Consider the following 24,299-nt stretch of genomic DNA (forward strand, 5'->3'; position numbering starts at 1 on the left):
AGATCTGCACTTGAGAACATGGTAGCAATGTGCAGAGTGGGTCTCAAGAAGATGACAGCGAGGAGCGGGGCGACGAGTTCTGCCTCCAGCGATCATTCCTCTCTCAGGTGAGAGAGGAGATCCTAAGCAAGGGCCACGGCAGCGAGAGGGATGATGAGGAAGGGATGCATTCGAGATGGATTTAAAGGCCAAGGCAGTCAAACTTAGTGTTAGGTTGGACATCGTGAGCGAGAGGACTAGAGGAGGCAGCAGGAAGAATTTCTGGGAGAGGATGGAAGTAAATTCAGTATGGGTATGTTGAGTCTTATTTGAGCTATTAAACACACAGGTGGGGGTACCTGTATCTAAAGCTTGGGGAAGATTAGACATGATAGTTCACACCGTGAGTGGCCAAGGAAGCCAGGTTTCTGCGTCATGAGATGAACTGTCCTCACTTTCAAACCAACCCCTGCGATGTGGGTGCTTTCATATGGTTACAAAGCTGGACAGGTGGAAGCCTTGGCACAGCTTGCGCCTGGCCCAGGGTGCTGGAGGCCAGCACAGGGGTCACTCCAGCTGCTGGGAAGCTGTCTGTCTGCCTCTGTGTCCTCTTTGCAGCCACGTTAGCACTCAAGCGACCTGAAGCTTCAAACTGATGCTCCAGCAAGGCTTCAATGGCTATTACCTTGATGCTGATGAGTCTCAAATCTCTAGCTTGTTTGCTCACATGAACTTCTGTTAGGCATTTTCAGCTGTTATTTGATATCATATTGATGAGTTCGCATCACTACAAAGTAAGCTGATGCCTTTGATGAATTGCCTACTTCTCTCATCGGAACCACTACTTCTTCGGGCATTCGCTCTGAGAATCTCTGAGTCTTCATTCATTCAACAATATATTCTGAATCCCTCCTCTATATTGTTTGTCTCCCCCAAACTCTTCCTTATCTCTTCACTCTCTAGCTCTTTCAGCCTCTGGTGCTCAGCAAAACTCTGAACAGAGGTAGTACTGCTTATGTACTTAGGTACTTCAGTTTATGCTTCTGTTTGCTATTCAGTAAATCTGAATTTTTCTAAAACTTTTTTCACTACCTCCCTCTTAAGGAGACATTTTTCCCTAATTGCCCTCCCCCCACCCATAAACATTTAATACCACAGATACACCGTACATCTGTCTATGTACTGCCGTCCTTTGTAGGGCCACAATCTTTTATATTATCTAAGGGTTTTTTTGTCCTTCCCCATGGGCCATGTTTTGCCCCCTATGGGGTATCACCCTACTGGGAATGCATGCATTAAACCATGGGCTCTTAAGATTTTCTGGGTAGAGAGTCCTTTGAGAATATGATAAAAGCAATGGCACCTTACAGGACATATCCAATATTCTATAAGCAACAATTCCAGAAGACTCATGAATCACAATCTAAGTATCCCTGCACCAGACTGAATCCCTTAAAAACCCTTAAGGGATCTCATTCTATTAATCTGTATCTCCTGAGAGTGTTAAAGGTGCTTGGCACACACAGTAATTGTGAAAATAGCAACAGGTAATATTTATTGAATATTTACTATGTGCCAAGTGCTTTATATATAAAACACACGCGTGCTTTATATGCATTATCTCCATTAATCCTCACAACAACCCTCTGAAGTCGATTCTGTTATTATCCCTATGATAAGATCAAGAAACTGATATTAAATTACTTGACCAGGTTTATATGCTAATAAGTGGTGGGTGCAGTTATTGAACCAAGACCTGTCTGAACTTCAGAGCTTATTACATAGTCACATGACACCATATTGTATTCACTAAGTAAATGGTTGTTGAATGAATGAATGTCTTGTTTTGTTGCTTTTTGCCTTTCCATTTATCTCCTCTCCCTAAATGGATTACAATCTCCAAAGGCTAGGAATCCTGGTGTTTCGCTTGTTTGCATCTCTCGCTGGAACTTAGTGCTATCTTAGAGGTGCTGTCGTTGACCTTGACTTGTCCCTTTTACTCTCCCCTCCCTCCATCCTGATGACCTCATGTGATCTGAGCGGGAATGGGTAGTGATGGAGTATGGGGGGTGGTTGATGTGGAGAAAGGGCCAATTTAATGGGTAAGTGGGAAAAGAAGCTAAACCAGGAAGCAGTGTAAGGTTCAGAACCTTGCAAACCTCTGGAGAGAGGTCAGATTCGGTTTATATGAAAGGACAAACATTTACAGTAAATACACAAATATTTATAAAAGACAAATCTAATCTATGATGATAGAAAGCAGATAGCCAGGGATGCAGGGGATTGACTACAGAGAAGTACAAGGAAACTTTTGGAGTGATGGAAATGTTCTTTGGAGAGGGTGGTTACATGGGTATATAATTTTTTCAGTACTCAGGGCTCTGGTTCTATACCATCCGGGTTTAAATCATAGTTTTGCCACTTCCAAGCCATGTGACTGTATCAGTTTCCTTAAGAAAGCTGTGTTTCCCTTTCCTCATCTGTGTATAATGGTGGTCATGTCATAGGGTCAGTGGGGAGGCTGTATGAGTGAAAGTGTTCAGAACAGTGCCCAAGATATGGTCAATACTCTCAAAACAGAGACTATCATTCCCTTACACTCGTTTGTCAGCTCCTTGGCTATGGGTCCTCCCCGACCTCCACCCCCACAGTACAAACTCTTTGTGGAGAACAGCTGAGTCTGCTGGATAGGAACAAGGCTAGATCAAAAAAGGGGCAACGCTCAGCCAGCAATTAATTTATATTCTTTTTTTTAAATGGGGATTTAATAAGTCACAAGTTTACAGTTTTAAATCTATGAAAATGTCCAAACTAAAGCATCCAGGGAAAGATACCTTAATTCAAGGAAGGTCATGGGTCATGAACACCTCTGTCATCTGGGTAGACATGTGGCTGGCATCTGCGGGTCCCTTGCTCCTGGGCTCTGTGCTTTCAGCCTCTCTTCCTGTGGGGGTTCCTCACTCTGCTTCTCCAGGGCTGGCTTTCAGCTCTTGTCTTCCCTTGGCTCCCTCCAGATTCTGGCTTGCTTAACATCTCATTGGGGTTCATCTGCTGGGCTCCAAGCATCTCCAAACATCCATGTCTCTGTTCTCCAAGCATTGGGATCTGGGTCAGCTCTGCTCTGAAGGTTCTGTCAGCTCTGAAATTTGTCTCCAAAATGTTCCTTCTTTTGAAAGAGTCCACCCAGAACTCCCAATTGTGGGGTAATCTAATCAAAAGATTCCAACCTACAGCATTGAATCAGACTTTAAAAGAAATGGCTGCTCCACAAGATTGGATTAGGATTAAAGCATGGCTTTTCTGGGGTATGTAATACTTTCAAACTGGTACAAAGTCCATCAAGGGTTTTGGTGCAATTCAAAATTATTTGCATTTTTTAAACATTTTTTTTATTGTGAACTATAGCATTTATACAAAAAAGCAACAAATTTCCAAGTACGTTTTTTTTTTTTTTTTTTTTTTAAAGATGGAAGGAAGGAAGGGAAACATCTTTAAACATTTTCTTGTTTTACTGTATTTTGTTTGTTTGTTTGTTTTTTACATGGGCTGGGGCCGGGAATCGAACCGAGGTCCTCCGGCATGGCAGGCAAGCACTTTGCCCGCTAAGCCACCGCAGCCCGCCCTCCAAGTACGTTTTAACAAGGGGTTATAGAACAGATTTTAAAGTTTGGTATGGGTTACAGTTCCACAGTTTTTTGTTTTTCCTTCTAGCTGCTCCAAGACACTGGAGACCCACAGAAATATCAATATAAGGACTCAACATCATGCTCATTTGTTGAATCCCATCTTCTCTGTTATACTCCTCCTTCTCTTTAAATAATAGATATGCATAAAGCAATAGATTTCAAAGTACATCACAACAATTAGTTGTGGAGCACATTTCAGAGTTTGGTATGGGTTACAGTTCCACAATTTTAGGTTTTTTTCTAGCTGCTCTAAGGTACTGGAGGCTAAAAGAAGTATCAATATACTGATTCAGCACTCATACTCATTTGTTAAACCTTACCTTCTCTGTATAACTCCACCATCACCTTTGACCTTTCTCCCACTCTATAGGGGTATTTGAGCTATGGCCATTCTAACTTTTTCATGGTGGAAGGGGCTGTCGATAATATGCAATATGGGAAGGCTGGCCCCTCTGCATTTCAGGACTTATGTGGTCTAGGAACCCATCTAGAGGTTGTAGGTTTCTGGAAAGTTACCCTAGTGCACGGAACCTTTGTAGAATCTTATATACTGCCCTAGGTGTTCCTAAGGATTGGCAGGAATAGTTTGGTTGGGGTTTGGGAAGTTATGATAGGTAGCAAGGTCTGACTGAAGCTTGCATAAGAGTGACCTCCAGAGTAGCCTCTCGACTTTATTTGAACTCTCTCAGCCACTGATACCTTATTTGTTACACTTCTTTTTCCCTTTCTGGTCAGGATGGCACTAATTTATATTCTTTAACTATTAGTTCAGCACATACAGAGCCGGGGAAGGAGAAATTTCTTATGTGCACTTAAGGTAATATTTTAATTTATTTGGAATAATCCTTCATTAAGCATCTAAAAGCATGGGCACTGAGGGCATAGCAGTAACTATGACAGATGCCCCCTGAGAACTGACAATCTAGTAGGAGAAGACAAAAAAGGAATGATCAAATAAAATTTTAAAATACTTTAGATAGGCATACGTTGTAAGGAAAAAAAATAAGGCAGAGTATTAGGATAGCACGTGGGGTGGGTGCCTGGTCGGGGGCACTGTGGCTTTTTGAGATAGGGAGGCCTAAGGAGGTGCCTTTTGAGTAGGATTCTCAAAGTGTAAGGCAAAGATTTAGGAGAAAAAAGCTCTTGCAGCAGACCCCCAGAGACAAGGCGCTCTGAAGTGTCTGTTCTCGGCATGGGGGAGGCATCCTGGGAAGACCAGTGAGGCTGGAGCAGGGTTGGAAGCAGGGAGCATTGTGGAGAAAGGAGTTGGAGAAGGAGGGAGGGGTCAGACCACGTGGAGCCTTGTAGGCACTGGCAAGGAGTTTGGATTTTTTAGCGTAAGGGGAAAGCCACTGAGGAGTTGAAGTAAGGGGAATGATAAGGTATGATTAAAACATTTTAAAAATGCAGAAAAATGCACAGCTCTTAATAGGATTTTTACATATGTAAACACCTCTGTAACCACCAACCAGAGCAAGATAAATACATTTCCAGCATCCAGAAGTCTCCCTTGTTTTTCTTCGCGGTCAGTGTTCATGTCCCGGAGGTAACCACTATTTTCTCTATCGTTGTAGATTAGTTTGCTTTTCTTCAACTTCTTAGAAGTGGAATCAAAGAGTGTGCCAGTTTGAAACTACTATGTACCCCCGAAAAGCTATGTTTTATTGATGCTCATTCAATATTGTTGGGTGGAACCCTTGATTAGATTGTTTCCATGGAGACTGACCCACTCAATTGTGGGTATAACCTTTGATTAGATGGATGTGTGACTCCGCCCATTCAAGGTGGGTCCTGATTAGTTTATAGAGTCCTTTAAAAGGGGAAACATTTTGGAGAAAGCTGAGACAGAGACACAGACACAGACATTTGGAAATACAGAAGCCCCAGGAGACAGCAGGAACTGAGAGGACCCACAGAAGCTAAAGAGGAACCAGAGCTGATAGAAGCACAGACATCGGGAGATGTTTGGAGTGCTGTCAGAGAGAGCAGAAGCCTAGACAGGGACATTTGGAGATGCAGAGCCCGGCAGACGTCACCACGTGTCTTCCCATGAGATGCTAAGCAAGCCAGAACCCAGAGCTGTGTCCCAGGGAAGCTAAGTGAAGGCTTAGACTGTGGGCCAGTTGCTTAGAGAGGAAGCTGGAAGCGATGGAACTAAGGACAAGGACCAGCAGATGCCAGCCAAATGCCTTTCCACGTAACAGACAAGGGTCTTTCTTGAGTTAAGGTATCTTTTCCTGGATGCCTTAGTTTGAACATATTTGTGCCTTTAGAACTGTAAACTTGTAACAATAAATTTCCTTTTTAAAACCATTCCATTTTTGGTATATTGCATTCCAGCAGCATTTAGCAAACCAGAACAAGTAGCATGTACTCTTTTTGGTCTGGCTTCTTTTGTTCAATATTTTGTGAGTTTCTTTTTATATAGTTGCATAGAGTGGTAGTTAATTTATAAAAAATTGCTATATGGTATTCCCTTTTATGAATATACCACAATTTGTTTATCCGTGTTTAAGCAGTGTCTGCCTGATGTACATATGAAGTTTTTGACTATTATGAATAAAGCTGCTATGAACACACGTTTGGTTTTTTTCTTGCCTTTTCTATAGAAAACAGATCGGATTTGTTTTTAAAAAATCACCCTGACTGCTGAGAATAAAGGAGTAGGGGAGCAAGATGGGAAGTGGGAAAATCAGCTAAGAGGCTGCTGTAATAGCTCTGGAAAGAGGTGATACTGGCTTAGACCAGGAGGCAGGGATGGAGATGGGGAGAATTGGTATATTCAGAATATATTTTGAAGGTAGGGCTGAGGAGACTTGATGATATTGGGATGAGAGAAAGAAACAAGGACAATGCCATGGCTTGGGGCCTGAACACTTCGGTGAAGAAATGACGAAGACCCGGGTCAGAAATTTGCTTCTGGATCTGTTACGTTTGAGATGCTTATTAGATATCCAAGTGGTGCTATTGAATGGGCAGAGGGAGATTTTGGGTTTGGAGCTCAGAGTAAAGGTCTAGACTGGAGACAGAAAGTGAGAATCCACAGATAAACTGTCTCAGATGATCCAGGAGAGTGGAGGATGGATGGGCAGGAAGTTAGGAGCTCTGACGTGGATGAATGGTGAAGGAGACGATGAAAGAGTGGCTGATGACGTGCATAGGGCAGGGGCACCTGGTAAAAACAATGAAGCCTTCCCTCACAACTTAAAAAGAACGAATATATAAGCTTTCCTTCTCAAAGTACAAGATTTCTATTTAGCAAGTAATGGATCAGCGTAGAGTACGCAAAGACACGCTCAAGAGAAGAAATGGCTCCCTGCCAGCAGGACCTGGCTATACCTAATTGAAAATATTAATATATTTAAATAAAAGACATATCAACCTAAAGAGGGGTCAGCAATAAAAGCCTAGTCAAGGGAGAGTCCCTGAGGTCCACGTGGGCAGAGCCATTCTAAGTGCCATCCTGGAAAGAGTGCTTTAGCCAACAGATTTAGAGCACTCCAGGAGCATTGGCAAGGCTGCCCATTGCGTAGAGATGGGGGTAGAGAATTGTAGCCAAGAAGAGTTTTCTGGCCCCATTGGCACGACTCCTTGTTGAGGATGGCCAGATGCCATTAAAGATACAAACCCTCCTGTTCAATTATATCATTGTGCGTTTATACATTGACATTATGATTCTGATTTGGAGAGAATGTTCTGGTCATACAGACACGAGTTTTCTGTCTGAATGATAGATTTCTCGCGGTAAGTTAGTACTTATGTGATAATATACGCTGCCTTTTTACCTCCATAAAGTGTGACCTTTGTTGGCACAAACGAGAAGTCCCAAGGTTCAGCTTTAGAGCCTACAAAGTCCAAGCTCCCACCCCTGTCAGTGTAAATTCCACACTGAAAACGCCACCTGTGAGGGCTCTTTGGTCAGAGCCTGCCAGTTTCTCCAGGTAATATGGCCCAGCATTCTGAAACTTCCACACACAGGAAAGCAGGATGCCATTCTATGAGATCTGAGATGTACCTGATGCAGCATCTAGTCCAAATGCCTCATTTTCTGATGAGGTCCCTGAGGTTCAGGGAGGCAGAGAACTTGACCAAGAGCCCACAGTTTGTTGGGAGTGAGGACCCAGGGCAGAACCCCAGGTTGGTGTCCTGTCTAGAACGTCCTAAGCCCTTGCTTGGAATTGGTGGGCGCATTCAGCACGCCCACCCCCCAGGCCCCCTATCCCTCACACCCGGAGCATCACAAGTGTTCCGTCTTGCGTCCCTGAACCCTGCCACTGGTCCAGAAGCAAAGCAAAGATGTAGGGAAAGAACCGACACCGGTTCAGTTCCTTCTGCCCTAGAAATGCAAGCGTGGGGGCCTGTGTGTGGGGGTGGGGTGGGGTGGGTAGGTGGGTGGCTGGGATAGATAAAGAGAAGGGGCAAAGGGTTTTGGGGGAACCCCTTTTTGAGCCCCTTCTTTAAAATAGCCGGGTGGACCTGGAGGGCGAGCTTTCCGGATTTGGAGCGGGTTGCAGGAGAGGCGTCTGGCTGGGGAGCGGGGGCGAGGGGAAGGCAGGCGTCCTGAGGGCACGCAGCCCCTGAAATCCGGGGTCCTGCCTCCCCCGGACCAGCCGCCAGGGAAGGGGCTGCCCATCCATCCGCCGCCTCCTTTTCCGTCCCGCTCGTCCTCCCGGCCTCGTCACGTCGCTTTCCTCGGCCCCTTTCATCTTTTATGGGGGGGGGGGGGGCTGAGGAGGGCTGGGCGGCATCTCCAGCGTGTCCAGTCCCCACCCCCCGCTCCATCGTCTCTCCCGGAGCCTGAGTCTCCCCCCAGCGCGACAATGGTCTCTCCCGGCGCGCGGCCGGGGGGGGGGGGGAGGCGGGGCCGGAGAGCGGGCGGGGGGCGGGGGCAGCTCTGCATTGCCGCGTCCCCGGGAAGCCGCGCGGTCGCCGCTGCCGCCCGAGCCCGCCGCCGGCCCCCGCGCTCGCCCCGGCCCGCAGGTGAGAGACCCGCCGCCGGGGGGGACATATTCTTTCGTGGCCGTGGTATTTGGAAGACACATATATATATACACATACATATACACACAAAATTATGACAAAATTATATATATATATATGTGCTTTTTTTTTTGGTGAAGGGGGCGGGAGGGATGTTCCTCTCGACCACAGCCAAGCACCTCACCCCCCCCCCCACTACCCTTCCCGGATGAACCGGGGGGGGGGTGTTAGTGGAATAGGGGTCCCTCAAATTCCAGGCCCCCCCGCACCTTGGCCCCCCCCCCCAGCGTGAATGATAAATGACCTTGGCCGGGGCCTGAGCACGGACGCTGCCTCAGTCGCCAGCTGGGATGGGGGGGCAGGGCGAGGGGGGGAGATGAAGAAGGGAGGGAAGGGGAATGAAGAAAGGAAAGAATGGAAATTCCGGGTGGGTAGAGGAGGTGAAAGATGCCGGTGGGGGGGTGGGGGGGGCCTGGACGGCAGGGCCTGGAGGTGCTGGCTCTGGGGATGGGGGTGGGGGTGCTGAGTTGGGTGATGGCACCTGACCAGCAGCTGGACCACCGGGCGGGGGAAACGCTGGGAAAGCCGTTTAGTCCTTTCTGAGGGCTCCGCTCTTAGGCCAGGGCCGGGCTGCGATGGGGAGGGGGTCCCCGCACAGGCTGGCGGGGGCGGCCCGGTGCTGTGGGGGGCTCTCTCTCTGCGCCTCTTCGCCTTTCTGTCTCTCATGTTCCTCCGTGTGCGTTCCCAGCTGGCACCTTCATTTTTGTTTTTTCTCCTTAGGGAGATGTTCCCATCTCCCTAATCCTGGGGCAGGATGTGGGGAGGGGAGGGAGGTGCAGCCTTGGCCATCCTGGGGTGGGGGGTGGAGGATAGAACTGAGGCTCCATCACCCCCTGATATAAGGAAGGCTGCTCTAGCAGCTGCTCCCCCATCCTGCCACCACCAACCCCCGCGGAGGTTTTAAGGGATGGCTTCTTAATGACCTTGTCACGGAGGTGAAGATGGGGTGGGGATCTGGGCAGCCCCCAGAGTCAGGGCTTTGATCTAGAGGAGGGGGGACTTCTGGAGCCTCACTCAGGACGGGGCGAGTGGCCCCGAAGGGAAGCGAAGGCTTGGAGTCCCCCGCCGCCTGCATCCTCTGCAGCATCTCTCCAGGGCACGTTTGTTTTTCCTGTCAGGTCACGCCAGCCAGCCTTAAAGGGTCATGTCACTCTGAATCGTGCCTCCTTTCACCTCCACTTCTCCAAGTCTCCAAGCCTAAGCCAGCCTGCGCTGCTTTGGGGGGCTAAAAATAGCACCACTTCCTCACCAGCTCAAGGAATTTGCCTTGTTTCTCTCCCCTGACCTCCGGGGCCTGCCCTGGGCAGCCGCTGCTGGGCCGCCAGGTTCTGCTGCGCCTCGAGGGCCTCTCCTCCCTACGTACACTTCGGGGGTAAATAGTGTTAGCAGATATGGGGGCACCCTCTGCTTCCTTCAAGATTTGGGGGGAGGTCCTGGTTGGGAAAGAGGAGAAGAAGGAAAGCAGGCGAGAAAAGTAAACACCGCCATGCTGGGGGGCTCCACAGCTCCCTGTGTTTCCTGGGGTGGGGTGGGGCGGGGTGGACTGAGCCCTGAATGAGAGAGAAAACAAGCTAACATAGGGGTCACTGCCCTGGCCACCATGGTCTACTGCAGGGGCCACGCTCTGTTGGCCGGCTCCTCTGTGAGCCGCATAGCACTTGTCACCTACCCCCTCGCCTGGGGCTGTGACACAGTTAATGAAGGCCTCAGATGGGTGGGAGCAGAAGGAGGAAGGATATTTTTAGGGGGGTGATCTCTGATTAGAATCAAATCCTGCTTCCTCTGCCTCTGTGAAGGAAGAGGGGGCTTCTCCTATGCACCCCTCTGGAGGACGTCATTCTTTGGGGGGAGACCCCAGGCCCCCTTCCTTCTATATCAGCTTCCCACGCAGTGTGCTATTTGTGGGCTCCTTTTTCCTCGGCTCCTAGAGGAGGAGTAGAAACGATTAAGGGAGCCTAAGAGGGGAGGCCTTGGAGGAATGAATGAGGTGCGACTCCACACCTTAGACCCTCATGTTGGAAACATATGGGTTTGATTAGTCTTTTCTAGCCCCCAACCCCTTACCAGTGAAAGGCAGCCCACGTGCGGTGTCCTTGGAAAGGTGGTGGCAGGCAGTCATCGCCTTGTTATTGGCTTTTGATCTGCCCCCTTCTCCACTCTGGTCAGGGACCAGGCCTCCTTGTATCCGGGCCTTCCCTTGTCTGCGTGGAGGGCCAGAACCCCGGTCCAACTGCTGGGATTAGTTTGAACAAACAGAGGGGTCTTGGGACTCTGTTTTGGGAGGACACTGGGCAACAGGTCCAAGTATGACCCCTGGCTTGTGCCTGGCTATTTCCTGCTTCTTTTACATCTTTCAACCTAATGGGAAGGAAGGAAACGAACATTTATAGACTATCGACTGTGATATTAAATTCTCAGATTGTTTCTAAGAAATAGGGATTATTATCCCCGATTTAAGTACAAGGACACTAAGGCGTAGGGAGGTGAAGTAACCTTTCCGAGATCAGCTAGTAAGTAGCAGAGCTGGAATCTCAACTTAAGTCAACTTAGGTCATCTAAGTGTTGTGTGCTGGGCGCTGAACCCACCTTTCTCCTTGCTGGTTTACATTTTTGCTGCTCATACTAAAGAGCATCCGCAGAAGGCTTTTTACAACGGAATATAGGGCATTTCACTATGTTACTATCACCGCAGAGAAAGAGTTTATATTTGTTGATCATATTTTATTTGCCAGGCATATAATATACATTATCTAATTTAATTCTCCCTTTCCCCTTTTTTAATAAGGGGAAACTGAAGCGCGGAGGTTTAGAAACATGCCCATAGTCACTCAGTAAATATTAAATCAGACCCTGGAAGCTGAACCTTTATCCACTGGGTTATGCTGGGAGAAAATCCCTTCTTGTGGGGCCCATAAACGTGGAACTTGATGGAAAATGGGAGGCCCCATCTTCAGATGCCATCAGTGTGCTGAAGGCAACAGGTTGGAGGGTTTGGTTCCTGCCATACTTTCTCCCCCAGCTCCACCCCAGCTGAGCAACCCAGACCAGAATAGAGTAGGGAATTCTGACTTCTCACCTCTCCTGTTTTGTTCTTTGCAGGTTAGGGGAAAGCAAGGGGCCTGATCTGGATGGGGGGGCGGGAGACAAAGGCTTGGGGTAGGTGAGCGGATCCCATGGTCCTGGGGTCCAGGGTCAAAGTAAGGGAACATATACCTTGAGTAACACAGCTGACCCAGATAATCATCCATTTTTACTGAGTGGGGACCTGAAGTAAGGAGGCCACACCCACAGCATATGACCCAGGTGGGGCTCTAGGTCGGGAGGGGGCTCTAGACTAGCCATCTTCACTATCTTAGGCTTCACAACTTTTCTTTCTTCCTCTTATTTTTTTCTAGGTCTCCAGAAGCTCCTAGAAGAAAAGAGGGCATCCCTTCCTGAGTTATCCTGGCTCTCCAGCTTAGCCCCACCGACCTGGCTCCCCTCCCCTTCCCATCCCCCCACAATCCCTCTCCCTTCCCCATCCACCCAAGGGAACTGGGTGTAGGCCAGAGCTCCTCCTTTCTCCTGTGGACACTTACTGACTAGGTCCTATTTCCTCTTTTCTGTACCCAAAGATACTTCACCAGACCTGATCTACATAGCCAGGGAAAGGGGTCTTCGTGATCCCACGAGTCCTTGAGTCCTTGAGCAAAACACTGAATAAAAAGCAGGGGGGATCTGGTGAAGTGTCCCTAAAGCCCCATCATGGAAGAAGGCTTCCGGGACCGGGCAGCTTTCATCCGTGGGGCCAAAGACATTGCCAAGGAGGTCAAGAAGCATGCAGCCAAGAAGGTGGTGAAGGGCCTGGACAGAGTCCAGGACGAATACTCCCGCAGATCCTACTCCCGTTTTGAGGAGGAGGATGAGGATGATGACTTCCCTGCCCCCGCCGATGGCTATTACCGTGGGGAAGGGGCCCAGGATGAAGAGGAAGGTGGCGCATCCAGTGATGCCACTGAGGGCCGTGATGAGGATGATGAGATCTACGAGGGGGAATATCAGGGCATCCCCCGGGCAGAGTCTGGGGGCAAAGGCGAACGGATGGCAGATGGGGCACCCTTGGCTGGAGTGAGAGGGGCCTTGGGTGATGGGGAGGGTCCTCCTGGAGGCAGAGGGGAGGCACAACGGCGGAAAGAGCGAGAAGAACTGGCTCAGCAGTATGAGGCCATCCTGCGGGAGTGTGGCCATGGCCGCTTCCAGTGGACACTCTATTTTGTGCTTGGTTTGGCACTGATGGCCGATGGTGTCGAGGTCTTCGTGGTGGGCTTCGTGCTGCCCAGTGCTGAGAAGGACATGTGCCTGTCTGACTCCAACAAGGGCATGCTGGGTGAGACACATCGGGGAGTTCCAGCTCCGTGCTGCCCCAATAGAAAGCACCCTTTCCTGAGAAGTACCTCTGTCCTATTGGGCTCCTAGAGCCCTGCTCCCAAGACATCTTCAGAAGGCGCAGAGTTCCCCCCCAGTGCTCTCCCTTCACCCACACACCCTCTTATTGGGATTGGGCATAGTGATATTGTTGTGAAAGAAGGGGAAAGGTAACTGGACTGGGGCTGAGGCTAATGATTGGGTGGTTGTCTGTTTAGTTCCACGGGAGTTGGATGGGCCACCACTCAGTGTTTCTTCTTAGCCTTCCCTCTTGTTATTCTGTTCCCTTTCCTTGGTTGGGCAAACAAGAAGTCAGTATCTTAATGCCCTGGCTGAAATGAGGAGGGTTGTTGGGGTAGTTGAGGTAGGGGATGAATCCTGGGCCTTCAGCCAGAGAAGCTAAAGACACTTGCTCTCACTCTAGCCTAGGAAGAGGTCAAAGGCCAGTGACTGGTCTCTCATGGCTCTTTCTGATAAGGATCCTGAAGAAGGGAATCCTAGACTCGTTGAGAAAGAATCTAAGCCTTGTTCTGCCACCAAGTTGCCATGGAATTTTGGGCAGGTCTTTTCTCCCTGAGGTTTGGCTTGAGCTTGGGTAAAATGCAGAATTTGGAGTAGATGATCTTTAAGGTCAATTCCAACTCTGATTTTATGAAAGAAATAAAAAATGGAATTTGAAGACCAGAAGTATTGGGACCAGAAGGAATAAAGATAGATTTTGTGGGGCACATATTGACAGGCCTGGGGGGATTGACAGATTGAGGGGATTGAAACCTTTTCCCCAAAGAACATGAGAGAGCCATTCTGCTGCTTTGGGGGCATCAAGAGAGGACCGTAGGAAGGTCTGAGACTTCAGGTAGATTCACTTCTCATTGCAGGTAAACAAGAGATGGAGGCATCTGTGTGTGTGTGTGTGTGTGTGTGTGACAGAGTGAGGCCAACAGAAAGAGGAGGTGGTGTTGGGGCTCTGGGTTCTCTTATATATGCATTCCTGCCTTTGAACCCCTAACTTGCACAGATGGCTTTCCGCCTTTGATCACACAATTCCAACTGCTCTCACTTGCCCTCATCTCTGGAGATTTAGCTTCTGGATGGTCCTTCAGATTTCTGATCCACTCTGCTGCAGTTTCAACTCAAATAATGCTCAGCAGGTGGGAGAACTGAAGTCTGTGTCTGCTCATACCCCTTCTGCCTGTTTTCCTCCTTCCAGGTCTCATTGTCTACCTGGGCATGATGGTGGGAGCCTTCCTCTGGGGGGGTCTGGCTGACCGGCTGGGTCGGAGACAGTGTCTACTCATCTCACTCTCAGTCAACAGCGTCTTTGCCTTTTTCTCATCTTTCGTCCAGGGTTATGGCACTTTCCTCTTCTGCCGCCTTCTCTCCGGGGTTGGGTAAGTACTCACCTCTAAGCTTCTCGAGAGCAGAACTGTGTCTTGGTCACTGTTGTCTCTCTAGGGCCAAGCCTAGGACCGGGCACACTGGATGCCTCTTAAATATGTGTGAATTAGATGAATGAATTCCTGCCTTCCCCACCTAGCATTTTTGGGTCAGCTTCCCCCGTCCAGGACCTGATTTGAATGTCATTCCATCTCTTGGCTCTTCCTACCACCCCACCCTCTGGTCCCATTTCTGATCCTATAACTATGCGTAGGCCTAGTGCATCTCAGCCTCACCCCTGGCCTGCTGTGGACCCGAGAATTGTCCCCTTGCCACAGCCTGCATATTGCTTACGTTCAACAAGAAACCTTCCTACTCCCCCATCTGGCAGAACTCTGAAGCCTTGAGCCCCCCTCCCTTACCCCTGCATTTCCTCCACCACCTGCAGGCGCTCCCACTCTGCCTCGTCACCAGACTTTTCTGGGTCTGCTCCTTTATAATCTACCTTCAGCCTCCTCTTGCCCATCTTTTTCCACGGTTTTTTTTTTCTTTCTTTCCTCCCATTCAATTCTGTAGTCATATCCAAGATTAATGTGTGTTCCATCCTTTCCTCTGAGACCTGTTTGTTTCTCATGGTCCCAAGGACAGGCGCTTGATAGCTGGTGGCAAGGAGAGAGGGGAGCGTGTGAGGCACTATGTGTGAGAAGGAGCCATTATGGAAAGGTCTGGAAGATGGGCGGGACTTGGGGATCCAGAGCACTGTGGCCGGGGCCCAAAAATATGGCCACTCTCTAATGCTGCACCCTTACAATGCCCTCCAGGATTGGCGGGTCCATCCCCATCGTCTTCTCCTATTTCTCGGAGTTTCTGGCCCAGGAGAAGCGTGGGGAGCATCTGAGCTGGCTCTGCATGTTTTGGATGATCGGTGGTGTGTACGCAGCCGCTATGGCCTGGGCCATCATCCCCCACTATGGTGAGAGGCCCCGGGGGCTCCACCCCATCTCTCTCCTTCCTCCCGCCTCTGCTCTGTTGGCTGCGGGGGAGCCCCCAGCCTCTGGCCTCTCTGCCGACAGTCGTGACTCTGTCTCTGCCAGGGTGGAGTTTTCAGATGGGTTCTGCTTACCAGTTCCACAGCTGGAGGGTCTTTGTCCTCGTCTGTGCCTTTCCTTCTGTGTTCGCCATTGGGGCTCTGACCACGCAGCCGGAGAGCCCTCGCTTCTTCCTGGAGGTGAATGTTCTGGAACTGTGGCGTGGGAGGGGGTGGGCAGCAGGGGCCCCTGTTTTCATACACCCTCTGTGCGTTCGGTCTCATCCTGAGTCTTCCTTTCTCATGGGCTCCTTATTCTGGGAACTTGGCCTTGCTTCCTTTGTCTCAGACTTTATCTCCAGAAGGGTTCTGGGTGTGGAGAAACAATTTCGTAGGTAGAGACCCTGGCCCTGACTTTATAGCTCAAGAGAGCATCCCCCCACCCCCACCCCACCACTCCTTTCCCCTCCTACCGTATCTTTGTCCAGCAGGGTTAAGACGCCGGCCTTCCCCTTTGACTCCATATCTGACCGTCATTTTTTCCCTCCATTGCACAAGCGACCCCCTAGGACCTGGGCTTGTCTTTGTTCCCTCGACCCCCAACTCTCATTTGCACCTGATCATATCCTGCTGCAGCCCGGCTTGCGGGTCTTTTGTAGCGTGTAATGCATGAGCCCGTGGGCCAGGGGTTGGGGAGGTGGAGGCCTTTCGTGTGGGACCTAAGGGGACAGGCTGGGGGACGGGGCTTGAGAGGCTGGGCTGGGGCGGGGCTAACCGAGTGCGGGGTGTCTGCGGCTGTAGAGCGGGAAGCACGACGAGGCCTGGATGGTGCTCAAGCAGGTCCACGACACCAACATGAGGGCGAAGGGCCACCCCGAGCGCGTGTTCTCGGTAAGTCGCCGTCCTCTGTGCCCAGCTCGCTAAGCCCCGCGCCCCCACCCCCACCCCGCCCCACTCTCATGCCCCCCCCCCCCCATTTCACTAGACTTTTCAGACCACCCTGCACCTCAGCTTCCCGGGCAGCGTATCCATCCTCTGCCTCCCCTTTTGCCTTCAGGAGACACTGAGTCACCGAGAAGGGTCAGGAAGTACAGACCGTGTGTCTGATGTCCCTTTCTCTTGACCCCAGGTAACCCACATAAAGACGATTCATCAGGAGGATGAGTTGATTGAGATCCAGTCAGACACGGGGACCTGGTACCAGCGCTGGGGGGTCCGCGCCTTGAGCCTGGGGGGGCAGGTAATGGAGGAGGGGACGGTGGCGAGAGTGGAGCGGGAGGAGCCGAGCGGAGGGCGAGGTTGGCGCTGGCAGGTGGGGTGGGAGGGGGCTATGGTTGAACTCAAGGGAGGCGATAGGGCAGAGAAGTGGGGATCTGTGGATGCTGAAAGGAAGGACAGCCACCATCTAACTTTGTCCCGCCCCACCTAGGTTTGGGGAAATTTCCTCTCCTGTTTTGGTCCAGAATACCGACGCATCACCCTGATGATGATGGGTGTGTGGTTCACCATGTCGTTCAGGTGAGGGCATGGGTGGGGTGGGCTGTGTGGGGTGGTGGTGGCGACGGCGGTGGGTGGGCCAGGAGGGCGGTGGAGATAAAGGAAATGAAGAGGCCATACTGTCCATGAGATGAGGGGAGGTGCCGTTCACGGCTCCCCTGACCCTCCATCTTGCTCTAACTCATTCCTTCATCCATGCAACAAACTTGGGCTGCAGGCTGACCTGTGCCAGACACTGTGCTGGACTGAACTAGATGAGGTCCCACTGCCTATGGGGCTTAGATTCTGGCCAAGGAGCTGGAGAGAGCTGGTTGTAGAGCAGTGCGGTGAGAGCCACGATGGGGGCACTCCCGAGGGCTTCCTGGCCCAGATTTGGGGGGCGGAGGGTGAAGTCTTAGAGGATGGGTGAGAGTTAGACAGACCCAGAGGTGGGTGGGAAGAGTGTTTGAGGAAGAAGGAAGAACACACACGTCTGGGAGATGAGGAAGCATAGGGTGGGTGGGCTAGAAGGATCTAGAATTCACCAGAACCACAGCAATTGGTGAAGGGAGGAGTGGTGAGAGATGAGGCTGGAGAGCTGAGCAGGACCCTGGCCTGAGCCTACTGCTCCGTTTCCCCCTCGTCCCGGACCGTCCCGGCCCCGGTCTGATTCCCCTGCCCTCCTCGCCCCGGCAGCTACTACGGCCTGACCGTGTGGTTCCCCGACATGATCGGTCACCTCCAGGCCGTGGACTACGCTGCCCGCACCAAAGTGTTCCCCGGGGAGCGCGTGGAGCATGTGACCTTCAACTTCACCCTGGAGAACCAGATCCACCGAGGGGGCCAGTACTTCAATGACAAGTGCGTGGGGCCCTAAGCCCCGCCCCTCCCCTGTCTCCTCCAGCCCTTGTGTGAGCCTGGGGCGCCGAGATGAGGCTCTTTGTGGAGGGCACATGCCAGTGGGCGCCCCTCAGTGCTGTAACGTCACTACTGGGTGGGCGTGAAGGAGGGGCGAGGGCGAGGGCGAGGGAGGGGCCTCAGCAGCCCGGCTTTGCAGGTTCATCGGGCTGCGTCTGAAGTCCGTGTCCTTTGAGGATTCCCTGTTCGAGGAGTGTTATTTCGAGGACGTCACATCCAGCAACACATTTTTCCGGAACTGCACGTTCATCAACACCGTGTTCTACAACACGGGTAAGGGGGCCCGGGCCGGGCTGGGGGCTCCCAGGGACCAGGGCTGCTCCTTGTTCACTCGCTCGGCCTTCCCAGCCCGAGGTGGGCGCTCCGGGCCTCAGGGAAGGTGGCATGGGGGCCCATCAGTTCCCACCAGGGGTTCTGAGAATCTCATGGTAATTGAACATCTTCCTGTGATAGGTCTGACAAAAACATCAAGTTTCTTTGCCTTTTGGCTAGAAGTATAACAATTCAATACTCCAAGATTAACTGTTGAGGAGGGCAGCAACGTTCAAAACAGGGTTCTTGGGAAAAAGAAAAACAATGGAAGGGATATTTTATGGGGAAAATGTTGACAGTCATTGCATTAATCCATTTAAGGAAAAATATTTTTACTGAGCTGTCTTCAGGCACATACAGTCCATCCAAAGTATACAATCAGTGGCTCACTATATCATCACATAGATGTGTATTCATCACATGATCATTTTTAGAACATTTGCATTACTCCAGAAAAAGAAATAAAAGGTAAAAAGAAAATACTCATCATACCATACCCCTTTCCCCTCCCTCTCATTGACCACTGGTATTTCAATTTATCCATTTTTTTAACCCTTATCCCCTTATAATTTATTTATTTATTTTTCCTTATGTTTTTACTCATCTGTCCATACCCCGGATAAAGGGAGCATCAGATACAAGGTTTGCACAATCACACGGTCACATTGTAAAAGCTATATAGTTATACAATCGTCTTCAGGAATCAAGGCTACTGGAACACAGCTCTGCAGTTTCAGGTACTTCCGTCTGGGCCACTCCATAAACTAAAAAGGGATGTCTATATAATGTGTAAGAATAACCTCCAAGATAACCTCTCACTCTGTTTGAAATCTCTCAAACAGGCACTGGAATTTTATTTTGTCTCATTTCTCTGTTCCCTGTTGTGGTCAAGGAGAGGTTTCTAAATCCCATGATGCCAGGTTCTGGCTCATCCCGGGGAGTCAGGTCCCACATTGCCAGGGAGATTTACACCCCTGGGAGTCATGTCCCACATATGGGGGAGGGCAGCGAGTTCACCTGCTGAGTTGGCTTAGAGAGAGAGGACACATCTGAGAAACAAATGAGGTTCCCTGGGAGTGACTCTTAAGCATAATTATCACTAAGCTTAGCTTCTCCTTTGCATGAGCAAGTTTCACAGGGGCAAGCTCCAAGATCGAGGGCTCGGCTTATTAAATTGTATGTCCCCACCGTTGTGAGAGTATCAGGAATTCCGCAGATGAGGAAGTTTAATATTTCCTCCCTTCTCCCAAGTCCCCAAGGGGACTTTGCAAATACTTTTTTGTTGTTGTTGTTTATTTATTTATTTTAAAAAAATTTTTTTTGTTTTTTTATTTTACTTTGTATTCTTTTTTTATTTTTTTATTTTTATTTGATTTTCATTTTTTTATTTATTTTTATATTGTTTGCAAATACTTTTTAATGCTCTGCCCAAATTACTGTGGGATGCATCAGGGCATCACACTGATCTGTACAAATCAACAAGATCTCATGCCCTATTAAGATTCCATGTAATTATGGTGTTTGAATAAACTAACCATACAAGTTAAATTAGATAATGCACTACCCAAAATAAAAATTTTGCACCAAATAAACATCTCTCTTTGGTCTCACACAGAGGTTGAAGTTTGAAAATATGGGCCATATCATCCTTTACCCTGTATTCTGGTTTACCTCAGTCCTATCCAGATCAGCTTCATTCATATCTCTAGTTGAAGTCTGATCACTTTTTCAACTTTTTGAGCAGTTGCTGTATGTGGGAATGCTGACTTTCATAGTTTCCGAGCTCTACCTCTGAGTCTCAGTGTCACATAAATACATGGAGTTCCAGGGAATGACCCAGTTATACACAAATAGCTCAGCATTTCAGAATTTAGAAATAACAGTTACAACTCCAGAATAGATGTGACTGCTGTAAGAACTTACAATCTAGGACCCTTTACAATAGGCCCCAACCAAACTCATTTCACCGAGTTTGTATATTACAGTTGGTCTATATGAGTGAGACATGATAATATTTGTCTTTCTAAAGTTTCTGATATTTCATTCAACATACTGTCCCCAGGGTTCATTCACCTAGTTGCATGCCTCACAGCTTCATTCCTTTTTGCAGCTGCTCAGTAGACCATTGCATGCATACCCCACAACTCCCCCTTCCATTCCTCAGTTGTTCGTCCCCTTAGGGCCCCTCCATTCATTGTGAATTGGGAACACTGCTGCCCTAGACACCAGTGTGCAAATGTCCATTCCTGTCCCAAGATCATAACGCACCCCCACCCCTAGCCTTCTGCTTAATCCATTTTTTAAAACAGTTATTCTCAAACTGTTTGCACATGAAATGTTGGTTCTGGGAGCTAGACCGAGGTTTCCCAGCTCTACATGAAGTGCTGGGTGGGCTTTTCTCACTTGTAGGAAATTTAAAAAGTGGATAGGACCTTTTTTTCCTTTTCTTTTATATAAATAGGACTCCTTATTTTTATTGTTTTTCTCACAATTTTTTTCCTAAACTCAAGACACCTGCTACTGCCTGTGGCCTGCGAGGGTGGACACCAGGAATGAATAGGGAAACTTGGAAAGAGCCGGTGACACGGCCTCATTTGATAGCCTATGGTCATTTTCCACTGTAGAGACTTCTAGTTTCCCCAGGGATATCACTGAATGCTGTGCAATGAGTGTCCTGAGTGGTTTGGGGAGCCCCCATTGCTGAACCGCCCCCAGGCAGGGCCGGGGCTGCAGCCTCCTCCCTGCCGTGGCGTAATTCCGCGCCCGTCCCGGCCCCCACCCCAGATCTGTTTGAGTACAAGTTTGTGAACAGCCGCCTGGTGAACAGCACGTTCCTGCACAACAAGGAGGGCTGCCCGCTGGACGTGACGGGCACGGGCGAGGGCGCCTACATGGTGTACTTCGTCAGCTTCCTGGGGACGCTGGCTGTGCTCCCCGGAAACATCGTGTCCGCCCTGCTCATGGACAAGATCGGCAGGCTCCGCATGCTCGGTACCAGGGAGAGCACGGGTGCTGGCGGGGCCGGGGGCGGGGAGGGGCTGGCTACCAGCGGGCTGCTCTCCTGGGGCTGGAGGTCTCCCTCTCTCATGCCTTCTCTTTGGCAGCGGCTGCAGGGTAGGGGGTGATGCCTGGCTTCTGGGGGTGCAGGAGAAAGGTAGCATAGCGAGCGGTTACGAGCCCAGGCTCTGATGTCCTGGGTTTTCTCAGCTCCACCACTTGGGTGACCACGGGCAGGTTACTTAACCCTGTGAGCCTCAGTTGTTTTACGGGCAAGACTGGGACAGCAGTGCCTGCCTCCTAGGGCCGATGTATTAAATCACTGCAGGCAAAGCATCAAGCTGCTTGGCCCCTAGTTGGCATTGAATAAATGGTTGTCACTGATGCAATTAATAAAAGTACAATTATAAGGGGGCTGGGGATGAGTGGCAAGCCTTCCTTTTGGGTGCCCCTGGGGAAACAGTGTAATGCGGGGCTGCTGTGGCAACGAGCTGAGGGGCCGGGCAGGCTATGGGCGGCCCCCATGGCGGCCTGGCTCAGCTGCTCTCTCCTCCCTGGTGCAGCTGGCTCCAGCGTGATGTCCTGCGTCTCCTGCTTCTTTCTGTCTTTTGGGAACAGCGAGTCAGCCATGATTGCTCTGCTCTGCCTTTTTGGGGGGGTCAGCATTGCATCCTGGAACGCGCTGGACGTGTTGACTGTCGAGCTCTACCCCTCGGACAAGAGGTAGTTGGGGCGTGGGAGGGCCAGGCAGCAAGGTCAGGGCCCCGAGATGGAGAAGTGGGGTGAGGAAGGTGGGCCGAGTGGGAAATGCATCCTTAGGGGGCAGGCGGATCCCCGTGCCCGTTGAGACCCCTCTCTAAAAGCTGGCAGATTTTGTATTCACTCCTTGAAGTTGTAACCATGCGCCTCAATTTTTATTCTCCTGTCTCTCCGTCCCCCCAATTATCTATATTCCCTGGTGTGCATCCCTCATCCCTCTGTTCTCTCCATCCTGCCCTCTCCTGTCTTGGACATCACCTGCCACCTTCCCCTCACTTCTCCGCCCACTTACCCTTCCTACCACAAATTCTCCCCGTGCCTCTTCCTGTGCCCCTTTGGCTCTGCGTTGCGTCTGCGGCCGGACCCTCGGGGCTGTGCTGGGGATTCCTGAGCAGGACCACGGCCTTCGGCTTCCTGAATGCCCTGTGCAAGCTGGCGGCTGTGCTGGGGATCAGCATCTTCACATCCTTTGTGGGAATCACCAAGGCTGCCCCCATCCTCTTTGCCTCCGCCGCCCTTGCCCTTGGCAGTTCTCTGGCCCTGAAGCTGCCTGAGACCCGGGGGCAGGTGCTGCAGTGAGGGGACCTCTGGGGCCCCAGGGGTGGCAGGCACACTGTGAGACCAACAGCTCCCTCTTCCACTCCCTGCCCTGCCCTCTGAGCCCCCAGCGCCCCCACCCCCCACCCCCCAGTCTGTGTTTGGTGTCTTAGCTGTGTGTGCGTGTGCGTGTGCGTGTGCATGTGTGTGTGGACTCCGTGGGCAGGGGCTGCAGGGAAGGCCCTGGCATCCCAGTTTTGAGATGAAGATCCATTCTCCACCTCCTACTGACCTTGACTTTGCACAAGAGATGACCCCACCTTTCTCTCCCAGTATTAGTGAGGGGCCCTTGCTCTTTCCTGCTCCAGGAGCTCGAGAAGGCTCCCGGTCTTCCCCTCTCGTTCCCTCTCCTGGGCCCTGAAGGAGGTGGAGGCACAGGGCACGTGGCTGTGCCTGGGGGGGGGGGGGGGGGGGTGGCTGGGCTCCGGTGCAGAGCGCAGACCAAAAGAATCAGAAGGGTCTCGGGTGCCCTCTACACCTCCACTGGATGCTGGGGGAGAAGCAATAAACCTCAGCCCCTGGCCTCCATTTCCCCATCATTTTGGGCTTTGTAGCCTGAATTTTTTTTTTAAGCTTGAATTTTATGAAGTTAGCCTTCTGATTCTTATTTATATATTAAGTTCTGAGGCAGCTCAGCAGGACTGTGTGTGTGTGTGACTGTATGCACACTTATGTGTGTGTGTGTGTGCGTGCTGTGGGGAGGGAACGTCACTCTACTGTTCTGAAATATAAGCCAAGGGTAATGTTAATGCACACGTACAACCTGCCTCCCGTAGCGTCTCACTCCCGTTTCTGTGTTAGGCCTGGGAGGAACGTGCCCCAGGCCAGGCCAGGGCCTAGAGTCCTAGTCTAGGGAGAGCTGAGGGCCCAGACAAGGTCCCCCTCCTCCCCTCGTCTCCAGAAGCACAGGGCTCCTCCAAGAGCGTCTCCACCCTAAAGCACAGACCGGGAAAGCACAGCCGCCCCCCAGCCCCTCACCTGTCACCTCGCAGTCAGGGGGAAGAAGGGAGGGAAAGGAACCAGGCAACTGGACAAACCAGCAGATCAAAAAGCACAAGGAGCTGGGGCAGGGGCAGGGAGCAGGGCATCTCTCAGCAACTCCTCTCAAAGTGGGGGCACTGAGGGGTCCCTGACGCAGGGACTGGAAGCCTCAGTTTCTCTCACCCTTCCACATTGCAGCCCCTGTAGGTTAAGCTGCCCCTGCCCCACTCCTCTGTGGCTGCTTTCTCTGGGGCCCCCTCCCCACCCCCCACCGTAGCTGTGATGTGTTGTAGTTTTTAGATGTTTGTAACATGTTTTAAAAAAAGTTAAAAGGAAAAAAGTGAAAACAACCACAAAAAAGAAAATCCAAATGCACCTTCCTTTGGCTGCGTCTCGTGCCCCAGCCCTGTGGCCACGCCCCCATTTTGTACACTGAAACAGGTGGTGACTGTTTAACTCTTTGGTGTCTGTGCTCAAAGGACTGCCTTGGCCTCCAGTGCCCAGTGTGTGCCCCCTTCCCTCACTCTTCAGTTGCTGGACGCAGCCCTGTCCCCTGCACCCCTGGGAGAGACTCATCCATCTTCCTTATTCTCCTGGGGAGCCCCAAACCCTACTCTGTTGATGTGAAAAATGAAATGAAAATGATGAAAAATAAAAAAGGAAACAAATCCTTAAAATCCACAATGGCTGTGCCTGCTTCTTTTCCTCTCCACCCCACATCCAGCTCGGTTCAGCCTCCTTCCCTG

At 50.6% G+C, this 24,299-nt stretch overlaps 1 protein-coding gene across 4 annotated transcripts; it reads left to right on the plus strand.

The window, feature by feature from the left end:
• Window positions 1-8,584: 8,584 nt before the first annotated feature.
• SV2A (synaptic vesicle glycoprotein 2A) lies at window positions 8,585-22,960 on the plus strand. 4 transcript variants are annotated; one of them, XM_077156189.1, is made up of 13 exons: window positions 8,585-8,645; window positions 12,101-13,071; window positions 14,320-14,500; window positions 15,308-15,459; window positions 15,581-15,714; window positions 16,315-16,404; window positions 16,643-16,753; window positions 16,943-17,031; window positions 17,686-17,850; window positions 18,047-18,180; window positions 21,004-21,210; window positions 21,780-21,939; window positions 22,371-22,960. In XM_077156189.1, exons 2-13 carry the CDS (start codon window positions 12,450-12,452, stop codon window positions 22,552-22,554), a joined length of 2,229 nt encoding a protein of 742 aa, XP_077012304.1. In that variant the 5' UTR covers window positions 8,585-8,645; window positions 12,101-12,449; the 3' UTR covers window positions 22,555-22,960. The 4 variants fall into 4 exon arrangements, with proteins under 4 accessions (XP_077012304.1, XP_077012306.1, XP_077012305.1 ...); XM_077156191.1 differs by lacking the exons at window positions 21,780-21,939; window positions 22,371-22,960 and adding an exon at window positions 18,845-18,956 and having other exon boundaries at window positions 21,004-21,113; XM_077156192.1 differs by lacking the exon at window positions 8,585-8,645 and having other exon boundaries at window positions 12,869-13,071; window positions 14,457-14,500.
• Window positions 22,961-24,299: the final 1,339 nt, after the last annotated feature.

This window comes from Tamandua tetradactyla, chromosome 4 (genome assembly GCF_023851605.1).
Source record: "Tamandua tetradactyla isolate mTamTet1 chromosome 4, mTamTet1.pri, whole genome shotgun sequence".
NCBI lineage: Eukaryota > Metazoa > Chordata > Mammalia > Pilosa > Myrmecophagidae > Tamandua > Tamandua tetradactyla.